The sequence below is a fragment of the Pararge aegeria genome, chromosome 9 (genome assembly GCF_905163445.1).
Source record: "Pararge aegeria chromosome 9, ilParAegt1.1, whole genome shotgun sequence".
Classification (NCBI taxonomy): Eukaryota; Metazoa; Arthropoda; class Insecta; order Lepidoptera; family Nymphalidae; genus Pararge; species Pararge aegeria.
Window position 1 is genome coordinate 5344433 of NC_053188.1, and position 15988 is coordinate 5360420.

Genomic DNA, 15988 nt, shown 5'->3' on the forward strand with positions numbered 1-15988 from the left:
TGCGCTTCTTATACCAGTCTACAATTAACTTGAAGATAAAAGTTTTAATCGTTTTTTTTTTAAATAGATTACGGGTTTTCATTTCATTTTAATTATTAAAAGATTTCAATCTTATAAGTAAGGCGATACGTACTTATATAATAACTAGCGGACCCGCGCGACTTCGTCTGCGAATGATTCAACTTTAAAAAGTATTCGTATGCTGTCGCGGACTGTTTTATAGAACTTTAAAGAAACAATTCCGATATACTTACTACATATTTCCGTCGTTTGGCGTAACGTTTACCGTTCACGCATCGCACGAATCGGAATCTCTCAAAAAGGATATTTTTTCAGTTTTTGCAACATTATGCATTAATGATGGTAGCCATTGGTAGTAGCGTGATGTTTTATAGCCTATTAATACTACCAATGCAAAATAAAATTGAAATCGAAACATAGCATCACATCGAAGCATTTTCTGAGATTAGCGCGTTCAACCAAACAAAAGCTTGATAATATTACAACTATGCCCATCTAAAAAAAACACGTGAATCTAAAACTCCGTTGCGTGGAATTTTAAAGACAAATGCGGAAAAAAAGCAATGTTATCCTGTAGGAGCTGTTGGCTTTTCCGGGATAAACAGAAGCCTATGAGCTATTCCAGGATGGCACGCATGCATTCGATCGTTGTCCCATATGCCTTGCGACGTGCTGTTATATGTGAAGAGTTATGTCCTTTATCTCCGACAATATTTATAAGATCCTTATTAAAATAAGACACTACAAACTTGTTAGTATACACTTTCAAATAAAAAAGAATTATTAAAATTGATTCAAATTTAACGGAGTTAGGAAGTAAAATTGATAAAAAAAATTTCATCCCATTTCCCGGAGGAAACTTACTGTTTATCGGGATAAAAAGTATCCTTTATGTACCCGGAATATCAGCAACAACTATACAAAATTTTATTTAAATCCGTTCAGTAGTTTTCACGTGATGCCCGGACAGACAGACAGACAGACAAAAATTCTATAAATATCTGTTTTGGGCTCAGTATCGATTATAAAGCATCCCCCGGTCAAAATTTTCAAAATATATTAAATGTACAGAAATCTTCCAGTTACAGATTTATTAATTAAAAGTATAGATAACAGATTTAAGATACTAAAAGTAAATCACTACCGGAAGCTTATTTATCTTAGATTATACGATTACTGATTACAAACAAACTTGGTGATGTGTATATCGGGCTCCCTTGACAAGTGTTCGGTATTCAACTACAACGGATTTCTCCGCGTGATGCTGTTTGCGCGGATTAAAAATAGCCTTTATCTGACCTCGACTTCGTTACAAATAAGATGTAAAAAAATCACATAAATGCGTTGCTTTTTTACTGCAGCGTGGACCATCATTATTCCTAATATAGCATGCACAATATGAATCGCTTTTACACGCAAATTTTAGAACTAGAATGCTGCAATGTCTTCTTGTCTCACATTTATCAATTAATATTGACTTTCATGGGCAGTATCAATATCGACCTATTCTAGTCGGAAAATGACAGACTTTTCAAAGAAATTATGCTCTCTCAAGTGTGTGTTTACATACAAGTACAACTCATTGATACACTCTTAACAAAGTTGTCGTGGGCGTCACATAGTGATGCTATTTGGACGAGATTTTGATCACATCACGCGTTTGCCACTTTTCTGCTGAAAACCTTAGAGTTGGTGCGAATTAATTTGAGTTCGCACTAACGAACCCTAATAAAATTCACAACTTTTTAATATCACGCCATTTATTCGCCAAACGCTTTGACTTAGACACAAATAGAGGTCATTACAACTAAAATTCATTTTCATCGATGCATTTGTGAATATCTATCATTCACAATCCGGACACCGGACTGTCAAGATGAAACTGCATATAGGGATACTACTCATAGTAGGTTCAAGTGTTGCGACGCATTTAATATCTTCAGGTAAGAAAAGAGTATACTTATGTTTTTTCTATAATAATTTAAAATAAGCAGATAAGAATAATGAAATATTTGTATTTAACACTGGACCAAAAGGGCATGGAAATTTCATCATCTGTTAAACTGATATGACACTGAGACGAAGATTAGAAAAATAATAGCCGGTTAAGTTTGTTGTACCTTATTTAGCAAATGGGAATGTTAGGCACCTTCATAGATTTCGAGTGTAGCTATCATCACAACTTCTTCAGTTTATTTTTTTGAAGTATCTTATATTTTGTGGGTAGGTACAATAAATTCTGCAATCAATCTAATTCATAACATGCCTCTGCTAGGCAGTAGCAGAAGAAATATCGGGGTGTTTTTCGATAAGATAATTCTCTACCAAGAATCTATAAATATCGATAACTAACAACTTCCTTAACCTTTACCTAACAAGTAACTTACCTTCCTTGATTCTTTAACTAACGAGTACAACTTTATTAGAGAAAATATAAATATCTAATCAATTAAGTCTCTCAGAATGATGATTTCTCGCGCACATTTTAACGGGTCTTAAGGAATAATTTAAACAATAAATAGGAAAAACTTTATACACAAGTGTAGGTATTTCTGTTTATAGACGATCTTCAAAAAGTATTCGTGAGGTATGCCAAAAATGAAGCATCTGAATATGATAAGAAAACCATCCAAGATGCGTTAAACATTTACTGGCCAGCATCAAGCGAGGCGAAAATTCAAAACGAAAGGAGACCTGGAGAAGTAATTTTTGAATTAATAAAAATGAAAAGATTTTTTTTGTCACGCAACATAAAAGTGCACTACGTACAATTTGTAACGTATGAAGAAATGGTGTATGCGGTTTTGAATCCCCCACGCACTCCCATATTTCCTTACTTTAATAGTTTTAGTTCTTTAAAAGTCCCGCAGAAAACGTTGATTTTTCTGGGGTAAATATCTCCTATTTCCATCCTCGAAATGCCAGCTAACTCTGTGGAAAATTAAACAAGAGTGGTTCAACGGTTGAACTGTCCATAGATGGCAAAATATTTTTTTTAAAAACTCAAAAACGGTTTCTTGATGGTATTTCGGGTTTGAAGGTAGGTACCTATTAATATCCTTAATTGTGCATAGATGAAAAATTTACAAAGAGAACTTGCTTTCATATTTATTAGTTAAGACTAATAAGTTCAATTATTAATAGCACCATGTTTCCAGAGTGTCACCTGCTTAATATGCCGAAGTGCATTCGGAGCACTCTTCGACTTGGTTCGCGAAGGAGCGACTGACCAGACATTGATCTCATCTGTATCTACATTATGCGCATCACTCGGGTTCGTTACCCCACGGGCTTGCCGCGGAATCATCGAACTGAATATCGTTAGTATAAAATAAATACACACTTAATTTTTTTTTAAATGGCTCCTAGATTTCCAAAAAACTCTCTGGGAAATTGCCAAAAGTTACCACTGTGATTGCATCCTCTACAGTACATAAAAGTATAGAGAATATTAGCTTAAACTTGGCTTACACTCTCCCTTGCATGTTTTGGTTAACCTCGCATATCTACCCAATGAAATAAAAAAACTAAACTCCGTGACCGTGGAGATACAAACAATACTGGTGAGACTGAAAATGTCGAAAATAGTTATGCAGCGGATTCCAAAATTACGTCAGAAAGATAGCCAAGTTGTATCAGACTTTCAGCCATAATATTTGAACGCAAAGGCTTGTTACTAACCGAACTAAAATTTAAATCATACGATGACATTATTAAAATAATAATTTTATTTATTTTCTGGCAGCCAATTCTCACGCACATTATTAAGACAACACCACAGGCGCTACCAAGAACATTTTGTGGTCTAGTGCTGCAGAGAAGCGACAATCCCTTGTACTGTGCATATGACGATCCCAGATTTCAATGGACTGTGGATTTGCCCAGACAACGCGCTAACAGAAACAAAAGAGTAAGTTTATTTGCAAGAATACTTCCACACAAAATATAACCTATAGAATCTTTTAAAGAAAGCAGAGTTAATCGTGAAGGCACCAGCGCTTTGGTATCATGTCTAACTACTAATGCTTTTAACAAGACTCAATAAATAAAAAGTTTTTTAATGTAATGAAAGTTGTTCTGCTCTTAAAATTAATGGGTAGATAAAGAAATTTCTGTCTCGCATTAAAATAATTTGTAACCTTTCATCAAACTATTACCGTTAATGAGGAAGGTTAAGGTGCACCAAGCACCAAGTGCGGTTTGGTAGACTTCACGTGCCTTACACGTTATGGTAAACTCTCAGTCATGCAGGTTTCCTCGCGATGTTTTCTTATACCGTTAAAGCTAGTGATAGTATCTTAAATTAAAGTAACTACGAAAAGGTGACCGATTAAAGTCCCCCTGAGAGGGAGGTCGTAGCTCTAACCATTAGGTTATCACCACTTGTTTATGTGAAACTTTTGTTGTGAAACTTTGGTTATGAAACCAAACGTTTGTATGAAACTTTTATCACCCCTACAGTTGATATTAATGATTATATATTTTGTGCAGCTAAAATACATTTCTTGACACTTTCGTAGGAATCCGAAGATAGGAATACACCTCTTACTATAGCCGTCATCTCAGAAGCGCATATAGACCCACTGTACCAACCAAACGGCGTAGCAGACTGTGACGAACCAACTTGCTGTAGGAAAGGGCAAAAACCACGTACACAAATATACGAATACTCTTCAGAAGAACCTTTGACTGGAGATGCGGTGACCAAAATAAATAACGAAGATATGCTCAACCTAGATATTTCTGCTCAAATGAGAAATAGGACAAAAGTAAAGCGCGTGGACAGCAGAAATTCGCCACCAGCTGGGTTTTGGGGCGACTATCGGAATTGTGATACCCCGCTATGGGCGTTTGATGACGCTATACAGAGAGTTGCCTCAGCGCATCGGGTAAGCATAGAAGTTTTTAAGAAATATATATAATGTATTTATGTAAATATAGGTGTATATATATATATAGGTATATATGTATATTTATATGCACAAACCTACCTCTCTTCTTGAACTGTGTTTTACGCCATTGGTTGTCTGGAAGAGATCGCTATTGAGCGATAAAGCCGCCAAATTTTATAAAAGTATACAATTTGGTTAAATTTTCGTTAAATTTTTATTTACAAAAAAAATTATAATATTTACTTTAAAAGAAATAATATTAACCGCATATATTCGGCAACAAAACTAAATAAGTCGTGTTTATAATGATCTTGCTCGCGCAAATAACAATATTGATCTATTTTGTCCAAGGCCGAATGCTTTTAAACGTGCATTATATTTTCTGCTTTGTCAAGCAATCCGGACTGCACTTTTGAATTATAATTTTTAGTTTTCTTTTTTTTTTTTTTAGTTTTTCTTATTTTAACATTACTTTTGTTTAACTTTTTGTATTTTTATTATAGTTTGTAGAGTTAATATAGGTCATTATGTAGTAAATGCTGTGCTTAAATGTGCGTAGTAAATGCTTTTAAGTGGCTAGTCACACTGATTAGAAACAAAATATTTGTAATTTTCCTTTAATATGTATTGTGAACAAGCTGTTGGTGTTCCTGAAATAATTTAGACGAATACAAATAGTGGAAATGATGCAGAATACGCCGCGTCGGCCGAACAACGAATACCAATTGAATATTCGGCGCATGTCTAGCAATACCAATCCAGTAGAAAGTACAGAGTTTCTATTCATCCCTAGAATTGACCTGGTACCGGCAATCTAGTCCAGTAGCGGCGGGTAAATTTTCCATTCCAGTCCATAACTGGAATTAACTTTGCACTAAAATTATGGAATTTTAACATTATCTGACGGCCGATTGGTGCAGTGGGCAGCGACCCTGCTTTCTGAGTCCAAGGCCGTGGGTTCGATTCCCACAACTGGAAAATGTTTGTGTGATGTACATGACTGTTTCAGTGTCTGGGTGTTTATATGTATATTATCAGTATTTATGTATATTATTCATCAAAAAATGTTCACTGAGTCAACTTAGTACCCATAACACAGGCTACGCTTACTTTGGGGCTAGATGGCGATGTGTGTATTGTCGTAGTATATTTATTTATTTATTTTATCTAAATATTTGCAGAATGTGGATGTTGTTTATTACATGGGAGACAGCATAGATCACCATGTATGGGAGACTACTTATGAACTAATCAATGAAGTAAATGCTCACATTATCGACAAAATGAGGAAGGAATTTGGAAACAATGTTCTTGTGGTACCATCCATCGGGAACCACGAGTCCCAACCGACTAACCAGTAAGTCAAACTTTCGTTCTTCTTGCTTCGGAAAGCAATCTATGCTTTCCGGATTATGAAAATGAAGGTTAGTTTGCAGAGTATACTCTGCGAAAATGGTGTAATTTATGGTTTATTTTCGTGATTGGAGGGTAAATTGACGAAGATCTGTTTGACGTGGAATATAAGGATTGATGAAATTATAAATTACACCATACAGATTTTCCTGCTTTTCGCGGAGTATAGCAAATTAAGCTTAATTTTCATAATATATCATGGATTTCCCCATAGTAACGCCGGCTTTTGTCCAATGTTTTTCTCAGTGCAAAAACAGCACAATGAACTTCGCCAGTGTTGAGTGGCTTACAGAGAGTCAATTAATTGCTTTATTAGCGCGTAAACTAAGGACAAAGAAACAAACAAACAAACAAACACACTTTCACATTATAATGTTAGTATGGATATCGCTTATGTTAAATTGTATGAGAAAACAAATGCAGATCAGAAGATGTACGCGAGTTTAAGCCGACCTCCCTGGCGCAGCGTTGAGCGCAGTGCTTTTCAGTTGGAGGTCCCGGCTCTCGACTCGATTCGTTCCGTCTCTCAACTCGACTCGTTCCGGCTCTCGACTCTACTCGTTCCGGCTCTCGACTCTACTCGTTCCGACTCTCGGCAGTTTAAAGCATAAAATTTCAGGCAATTTGGGAATACATAATTTTAGAATTTTCTCTGGTCTGGCTTGGTAGGAGGCTTCGGCCGTGGCTACTTACAACCCTACCAAGAAAGACAGGTACGATGTCGCGTAGAAACTGACTAGGGGTATGGGCTTAATATAACTGCCGTACTCCCTAACAGGTTAGCCCGTTTCCATCTGAGACTGCATCATCACTAACCACCAGGTGAAATTGCAGTCAAGGGCTAGCTTGTAAGTGGTTTTTTTATTGCGAAAATAAAGACGAATCCGCATATTTTCAGATTTGCACCAACTACCGTCAGAGGCGCCAAACTCAACACAACATGGCTCTACGAGGGCTTGGCCAAAAAGTGGGACTTCTACTTAAACGCGGAAGCTAAAGCTTCGGTGCGCCAACGGGGTGCCTTTGCGATGCGTGTCCGACCCGGTTTACGCGTCATCTCTGTGAATAACAACGTTGCTTTTAAATCGAACTGGTAAGTTGTTATAAAACGTGTTACCGAATGACGAAATATATTTGAAGGTTGCATAAGTGTAGTTCATAAGGAATCACCCTGTAAAAACATGACATCAACAAAAGCATATTTTTGGACACAATGCACTGCATACAATAATGGCTAAATGAGGATTCTGTATGTTAATTCAATGGCAAAAACTTCTATCGGTGTGTTAGATAAACTAAGCTCTGATAAATACACTTCAATCGCCACCCTAAATAGTGCTCCTAATTGTGTTTTGACTTATTCATTGTAAAGTCAACATCTCCCGAAATGTGCGTAGAGGGTACATTGCCGAAGATCTGTTTGGTGTGGAGTATAAGGATTGAAAAAATTATAAATTACACCATACAGATTCTCCTGCGTTTCGCGCAGTATATCAAATTAAGCTTAATTTTCATAATATTTTTGAAGGTGGCTAGTCTATGATCCGCTTGATGCAAAGAGACATTTGGATTGGCTTGTGCAGGAGTTACATAAAGCGGAGATAGCTGGTGATAAGGTCCATATACTCGGGCATATACCACCTGGAGTACACGACTTCATATACACGTGGACGAGGGAGTATAACAGAATTGTTACGAGGTATGTTTCAAACTTTTCAATTCATGTCATTGTCATCACTCGAATATATCTATAAAGAGGTAAAGTTTGTGACTTGTGAGTCTATGTGATTGTCGGGGGTAATCACTGGATCTACTGTATCGATTTTGAAAATTTATTCACCAAAACAAGCCACATTCTTTGTAAGTGTCATAAGCTATAATTAACCTGACAACTAAAAAGAACTTTTCGTGACTTTTCGTGGTAGTATTTGCAAAGTAAGTCTGAGAAAAAACGGTACAACGAAAACTTTTCTTACGAACGCTGCCTTAACGTTGAGATAGGTACCTACATGATCAAGTTCTATAGAAAAGGCGTAGAGCTTGAAAGCGCCTACAAAAAAGTCAGTACCAGCAGATGTATAGGTTTTATGTTTAAGTAACAAAAAGTAGTCTTTTATATTAAAAAATATATAATATTTTAAATTAAACAACAGATGTGAGTTACAATGTAATTTATTTGGCCAGTATGTAGCAATTCCGGGTTATATCGAAGAAGGTTGACAAAGAAATGCTTGAGAAAAATGTTTTTGCATGATTTTAACTTTGTTGTTTTTTCAGATTCGCTTCGACGATCGCCGGTGAATTCACGGGTCATACGCATGGGGACGAATTCAAGATATTCTACAGCTTACAAAACGGCCGTCCGATAAGCATAGCTTGGGGCGCGGGCAGTGTTACCGCTTACACTAACTTCAATCTAAACTACAAGATCGCGACCATCGATCCGAGGAGTTTTGTAAGCATAACAGTTCTTTGGTGCTATTTCTGATTTCTTTTCGTTTTATTCCACTACCTTGTCTGTAATCTTACCTGATAGCATGTTTACCTGTTACGAAGTGTGGTAGTCATACTCTTAATCGGTTTGAACGCGACATCGTAACACTAAACACTAAATCGCTTAGCACATCTTTGTGGGTAGGGTAGTAACTAGCCAAGGCCGAAGTCTCCGACCACAACCGACAAGTAAATTCAGGAAAACCATAAATTCCCAAATTGTTCCTGCTGGGAATCGACCAAGGGAGTTCAACTTCAATTCACAGCGCCCACCGTTGCGCCAGATCATCACACAACAGATATAATATCCCATTGGTACAAAAGCTTCCTCGCTAGAAGAGCATGATTTAAATCATTATTCCTCCATGCGTCAATTACTTTCATAATAACGCATTTTTTTAATTCCCAGGAACCAACAAACTTTGTCAGTTATATCTACAACCTGACAGAAGCTAACTTGAACCCGAATGTACGTCCACGCTGGTTCCAGCTGTACGACTTAAGATCAGCCTTTGGACTTCGAGACCTTTCCCCTACATCGATGGACGCTTTAGTGAATAGAATGGCCACCCAAAGGAATAGAAACCTCATAGGCCTGTACTCGAAATTCCTCTTAAAGATGAGTGACAGAAGGTGGCCTTATTGCAACGATTGGTGCAAGATTGATAATCTGTGCAGATCTGTGGTGACTGTTCTTTGGCGTCGAGAAAAATGCGATGAACTTCGACGACTTTTCTGGCTAGCCTAATGTCACTATTACACACAGAACTAAGAACATATACAACGTGTAAACGAATTACAGCTTTTCTTTGCCTCTATATTCTACAGTCAGCATCTTGATATATTTGCTTCAATACAAATGTCCCTATTTCCTATGGATTGCCGGCTTAATATCTAACGTCCCTATTCCTTAGTCTGCAGCTTTAAATATTTTGCTTCTGTACAAAAGTCCCTATTCCCTGCAGTCTGTAGCTTGGTATCTTTCACTTCTATACACATTTCCCTATTCCCTACAGTCAACAGCTTGGTATCTTTTACTTCTATTCAAAAGTCCATATTCCCTAGAGCCTACAGCTTGGTATTTATCACTTCCATACAAATTTCCTAATTCCCTACAGTCAACATCTTTGCATCTTTTGCATCAATACAAATATGCCTATTCCCTAAAGATTGCAGGCTTGGTATCCAACGTCCTTTTTCCCTAGTCTGCAGCTTTTTATCTGTCGCTTCTATACAAAAATCCCTATTCCCTACAGTCTGCAGCTTGGTATCTTTTGCTTCTATTGAAAAGTTCATATTCCCTACAGTCTGCAGCTTGGTATCTTTTGCTTCTATTCAAAAGTTCATATGCCCTACAGTCTGCAGCTTGGTATGTTTTGCTTCTATTCAAAAGTTTAGGGACTTTTATACAACTGCGATATTCTTATCATCTGCTGTTAACAACTTGGTCGATCGACCTAAAGGATTCTTGCCTAAAAACTTCGTTTAAGCTATCCGAGTCACTCGACGGTCAGCTTAAAAATAACTGTTATTTATATATGCGCTATCCGAAAAATTAATTAACTAAAATTTGTATAACAAGATTTAAACTTCTATTATTTTTTACTTTTTGAGTTGTTATTAATTGATCAGGAAAAATATTAAAATAAAATAATAAAATATTTAATAATTTCTCTTAATTTATTAACAATCCTAGCATATTATCTTAAACAAACAACTATGAATTAAACCTTACATCAGTGATCACATATACTTAACCAGTTGATTTGTGGTTTCCACCTAAGATCTTCACTTGGTATTTTGTCCAAAACGGATATCTGAAATGAAAAGAAATATCATCATCATTCATCATTTCAGCCTGCGGACATCCACTGCTTTACATAGATAGGCCATTCCCAAGAAGCGCCACCACACCCGGTCCTCAGTATTCCACATCCACCCACTCCCCGTCACTCTCTTTATGTCGTCAGTACATCGTGCGTCTCACACTACACTTGCTTGTTTGTGGTCTCCACTCCAGAACTTTTCTGATCACTGAACCACTATGCTGCTCTGGTCCTGTTTCGGAGGTTCCCTTAATAGTAATAATTGATGGATCAAGCAGCAGCTTATCCACCAGATGGTATATGGAAAACAATCGCCTATAGACAAAGCAATACTTCGCAGGGTATGCGAGAGATACATCCTGCTCATGTCCATCACTGGCATAGGTGTAAAGCTTCAGGTACCAGTAATTAAACCCGCAGCCATTGCTTTCAGAGCGGAGCACAGCAATGTTGTGCAGCAGAAATAAGCGTCGAAGATTCCCCAGACAAGCTATATCACAAAAAGCAATATATTAGTATCGCTTGTCAAAGTTTTCGTCTAGTATAAAACTATTATTATCAATTTTTGACAGACCTTGTCTTCTACAAAACTATAATTATCAAATATGTATAAGAAAATTAACCCGATACAGTCGAGTTCACTGGGTGGGTATGGGCTAAGCAATCAAAAAGTCAGTGAAAGATATTTGAGTCGAGAATAATAATTCTATACATTTTGAGGGTCTTTAGTTCTTCAGCAAGGTATTTTAATCTTATTTTGAAAAACAAAACCACTAGTCAGGGTTTCAGGGCCACTAGTCACTAGTTTGTCAGGGTGACAGTGCGCCTCTGGCGTAGTTCCCTTGCCAATGTCTGCATTGTGCAATCACTGAATGAGTTTGAGTATCAGTTTTGTACCCGCTTACTGATATTTCTTTATCACAGCAAATTATTTTCACACTCATATTTTTTTTTTTATGTACAATTAATTATATTTAAAAAAAAAATCTTATGGATGTATTTATGTAAATGTAGAAAAAGAGAGAAAAAAAAATAGAGTTTATCAACGCTTTCAATTGAATTTAATTCAAAAGGTTTTTAGGTTTCTATTTTTATTCATCTCACTAGATTTAATTTAAGTGTATGGTTCTCGCTCCAGAGATGGGCGATAATAACTGCGACTCAAGTCTTGCACTATAGCAGTATTATCGAATTTGGGTTTCATGATACACATTACCTTATGCTTGCCTTATTTTGTACTATTTTTAATTTACTGTGTAACTGTTAATTGAAATAAACTTATTATTATTATTATTTTGAATTGCCAACTTTCGGTATTTAATTTTAGGCAACAAGAACGAGCTAAATAAGAACAATGTCAGGAAGTGATCATTGTTATGATCAACACAAACAACTGGATTTTATCTTACCTGATGTCTAATAAAATGAACAATCTTTGCAACATGTTCAGCTTTAACATTTTCTGAGAGAGAATAAAACCTCCTCCAGGCGGCAGCGGCTAACACTTTATCATCATTCAATCCCTCATCATATCCAACTAAGGAAGCTTGGAACTGTTCTGACAGTTCAGTCACTTGCTTTCTTGCTATAGCTGGATTTGCTCCCTGGAAACATTTGTATTTCATCCTATTTATAAAAAAAACAATATAATAGTGGAATAAGTGAATTTTGTGAAATGGAAATGGGTAGTATATATTTATCATTATTCAGATACAAAATTTCATGTATACAATATACCTTTCTGAACAGATACTTGATATGAAACAGAACAGAAAGTTTTAGTTATAAGTTGTAGGATCATATCTTGATAGATAGGTACAGAATTATTAGGGTAAGTTCTGTTACTTTTCTTTGAAACAGAAATTAAATATTAATCACTATGGAGTACAGGTGTGTATTGTCTATTCAGCAATTTGTCTTATCAGCGATAAAAATGCTTTTGTTCTGCTCCATCTTTATTTCTTTTTGTCTTAATTAACTTAATTTTAACTTACCTCTAGTAATTTTATCCTGTTCCCAACATCTGCCCACAGAGCTTCAATAATACAGTTCCTAACAAAATGTCCATCCCCTTTTACATACTTCTTCTTCTCTGTACCTATAGATGCAACATCCTCTGCCATATATCTTACCAGCAGCATCCACACATGCAACTCTGTGACCGTAAACCACGAGGCAAAGGTGTCTGGAAGTTCAAGTTCCTCAAACCACTCTGTGTATGCCACTCTGTCTGGCACACATTCATAAAGAAAATACCCAGTAAGTTTGAGGCGCTAAAATAAAACAAAATTTAGTCACTACACATTAGAAGTCAACATTCCGGTATTTTATTCAGCATCTCAGTTTTGGAAACCGCATCCATCTTCGTGACTAACCAACATAACAAAGTGATGTTTAAAAAAAGTTTAGTAGAAATAGAGCTTTTTGTGACAGCTCGTCCCTAGAAGTACTATCGCCATATTTATTTCTGCCGCTAAGCAGCATTGTTGCAATGCTGTGTTCCGGTCCGTAGGGCGTGGTTGCCGGTGTAATTACGGGCACATGAGGCTTAACACCCACGCTTTGAATTGATGAATACAGGTTGGCATGTTGCAGGATGAGCTCCTTGCATGCCCTGTGAAGTGCTATATTTGCAGCCAATGGTTTTCCACTTACCATCAGGTGGGACATTATTACTATTGTTACTTCTCCTCTAAGAGAGAGGAAGAGTGAAATTGGAGTGATTGTGTTGTGCACAAATCTCTGAATATAAAATTTAAAAAAATTCAAAATTCATTTTTTTATATATAAATTGCTAGGTGTATAAAACAGTGTTGAGTTATCTTTCATACTAACCAGTGCATGCTGTGATAAGTGAAATTATGTGTCATTAGTAACCTAAGGCTAGCTTTATTCATAACTATAATACATGTAATTTTGTTTGTAGTCCTCATAAAAATAAATAGGTCTAATATAAGCACTTTTAAAACTTCAAGTACGTCTGTTTCGGAAGGCAGATTCTACTGAGATAAAGGTGGCAAGTAACTTGGCAGTTGCTCTTTTCCAACATAATTTTACAATTTTAAAATCATGGTTCTATCTTGTGTGAGATTAAAGCGGAGCGGCTTGCTTCCAGGCAACCTTGTCATTGAGAATTTCAGACCATTTGCGCGGTATCGCTACAAGCAGAACTTCAGCTTACAACCCGAAGGAAATGGACAAGTCGAAAAGCTTAATTCTACTTTATGGAAAGCAATATGAGCACAAAAGATCCTGGAGGGTTGAAGTGCATCCGCTGAAGCGGGCCTCATTACAAGATACAGAGCTTGAAAAAAACTTAACGTTATTTACTTTTGTAGATGTTTAAAGTTTTTACTAAAATCTAATTTATTAAAATTTGAATAAGGCATTGGATTTTTTTTTATGGTTCTGAAAAGCGTACCATAAAGATTGTCCGGATGACGGTTGTCAAAGGCTAGGACAATTTTTGCAGATATTTTGTATTGCGTCAATTTGCTTTTAGTTATCAGCCTACACTTTAAGACTTGTTTTGATTTATCTATGAGATCCAGTTGAAAAACTTATTATCTAAATAAGTTGCTGAGGTTGCTGTTATTCTAGTAGGTTCCCGAAAACCATGATTGAGATTAAGGCATTTAAATAAGTTAATCAGTAGTTGTATTATCTACTAAAATATCAACATTGAAATCTCTGCATACTACAATAATTTTTTTTGAACATCCTTCATTACACCTTCAAAATGGTCACACTATAATAAACCGCATTAGCTCCACACAAGATAATTGCACCTTGCTTTCAACAGAAAGATGTTGATTTGTTCATTATTGTTTAAATTGTTGCACACAAAAATTAAAGATCCACCATGAATTGGAGGCTTTCTGACGAATATGCTTGACAAAATGAAGTTATTGATATTTACTGCCAACTGCAATTTAGTTAGCCAGTGCTCTGTAATACACAAAATCTGTAAATTTAGCTTTTCTACAAACAGTTCAATTTCTAACTCTTTGCCAGAGATGCTCTGTATATTTTGATGTAAAATTATCATTCACATTATCAGACACAGGTATTAAAGAAATTCTTTTCTTTTCCCTATTTTTTTGTGGAAAGGGATAGAGCTATTTTTAGAGAATTGCCAAATTAGTTTAGTTCCGAAAATGGTTAACAACAGAATTAGCATCAAAAAGAGAACATTTTCTCTCTAACTTCTTTCTTTTAGTATTTTACTATAATTAAATAAAAAAAATGATCCCTATAAATTTACCAGAAAATTCATTTTCCCCACATTGACTTTTAATGATGCTAAGGATTCTGTGTTGGATATTGTAATGACGCCTAGCAGGACGTTTGATGATGATGTTATGGAAGGCACTCTTAAAAGTCACTAAAATTGATAACTCACTGTTCTTTCTTGGTCCATCCATCCTACAGCTTTCATAAACTTTTTAATGTAACTGTCCTTTAACGTTACTGTACACTGTTCTCTTATAATTATAGATTTTGTGCAAAGTGTGATAGAGCATGGTCTTGCATAATCGATCTTATTAAATGCTCTAGCACGCCATAATATCTGTCAAAGAAGAAAGTTATTTTAAAATCTAATAATTGCTGATTTTTGTGAATACTACAAATTTGAAAATTTTAAAGGTCCAACTCACTCTAGTTAAAATACGACTACGATTCATGTTTATAACCTTTACAAAAGCATAAACAAAACCTAATCTTTAGATAGATTACTTAGTTTGTAATTAGGACAGATTTTTTATAAAGAGCTCACACAACCCATTATGATGAAATTTTATAGACAATAATTGGCATAGTCTGTTCAGAGTTTGACTATTGCAAAGTAATAATAAAATCCAAATCGTAAGTTATTTTGTTTTGATTTAACTTGACAATTAACAATCGAAATTGACATCAGTGATCAGATGATTTTTATTTTCTTTATTCTTTCCCATAGGAAAGAGGCAAAGTTATATCACCGTACAGCCATGTTTTCATGACATTAGATGATGTTTCGATTTTACTAGCCAAATCTAAAGGATGTAGATAATCCATTTTGGTTAAAATCGATTATGATATTTGGACCCCATGACAATGACAAGCTCGCAATTTCTCTTTCTTAAATTACACGCTTGGAGTTTTTTTGATTTTTTTTTTTATTTCTAGTATGTTCCCTTCTGCTGAGATATCAGATCAAAGTTAATCTATACCTTAATATATAAATTTTAACACCACTGTCGTCTGTCTGTCGTTTCTCCTATACTTACTACATTGACGACATTTCAGCCTCGCTGGGAAACATACTGGATCGCTCTACGTGGATGCTTTCGCTTATATTGC

General features: G+C 35.8%; 2 protein-coding genes across 2 annotated transcripts; one reads left to right on the forward strand and one right to left on the reverse strand.

Moving 5' to 3' along the window:
* The first annotated feature begins 1889 nt into the window (after positions 1-1889).
* On the forward strand, positions 1890-10368 carry LOC120626590 (sphingomyelin phosphodiesterase-like). Its single transcript, XM_039894143.1, has 10 exons — positions 1890-1964; positions 2584-2723; positions 3180-3341; positions 3767-3931; positions 4542-4910; positions 6095-6270; positions 7225-7419; positions 7855-8025; positions 8604-8781; positions 9229-10368. The coding sequence occupies exons 1-10, from the start codon at positions 1898-1900 to the stop codon at positions 9565-9567; spliced, it is 1962 nt and encodes a 653-aa protein (XP_039750077.1). The 5' UTR covers positions 1890-1897; the 3' UTR covers positions 9568-10368.
* Positions 10369-10478: 110 nt separating this feature from the next.
* Positions 10479-15538, reverse strand: LOC120626610 (ubiquinol-cytochrome-c reductase complex assembly factor 1). The gene is made up of 5 exons (XM_039894222.1): positions 15304-15538; positions 15048-15215; positions 12640-12918; positions 12055-12249; positions 10479-10636 (listed from the first exon to the last, which is right to left on the reverse strand). The coding sequence occupies exons 1-5, from the start codon at positions 15328-15330 to the stop codon at positions 10556-10558; spliced, it is 750 nt and encodes a 249-aa protein (XP_039750156.1). The 5' UTR covers positions 15331-15538; the 3' UTR covers positions 10479-10555.
* Between the last annotated feature and the right edge of the window lie 450 nt (positions 15539-15988).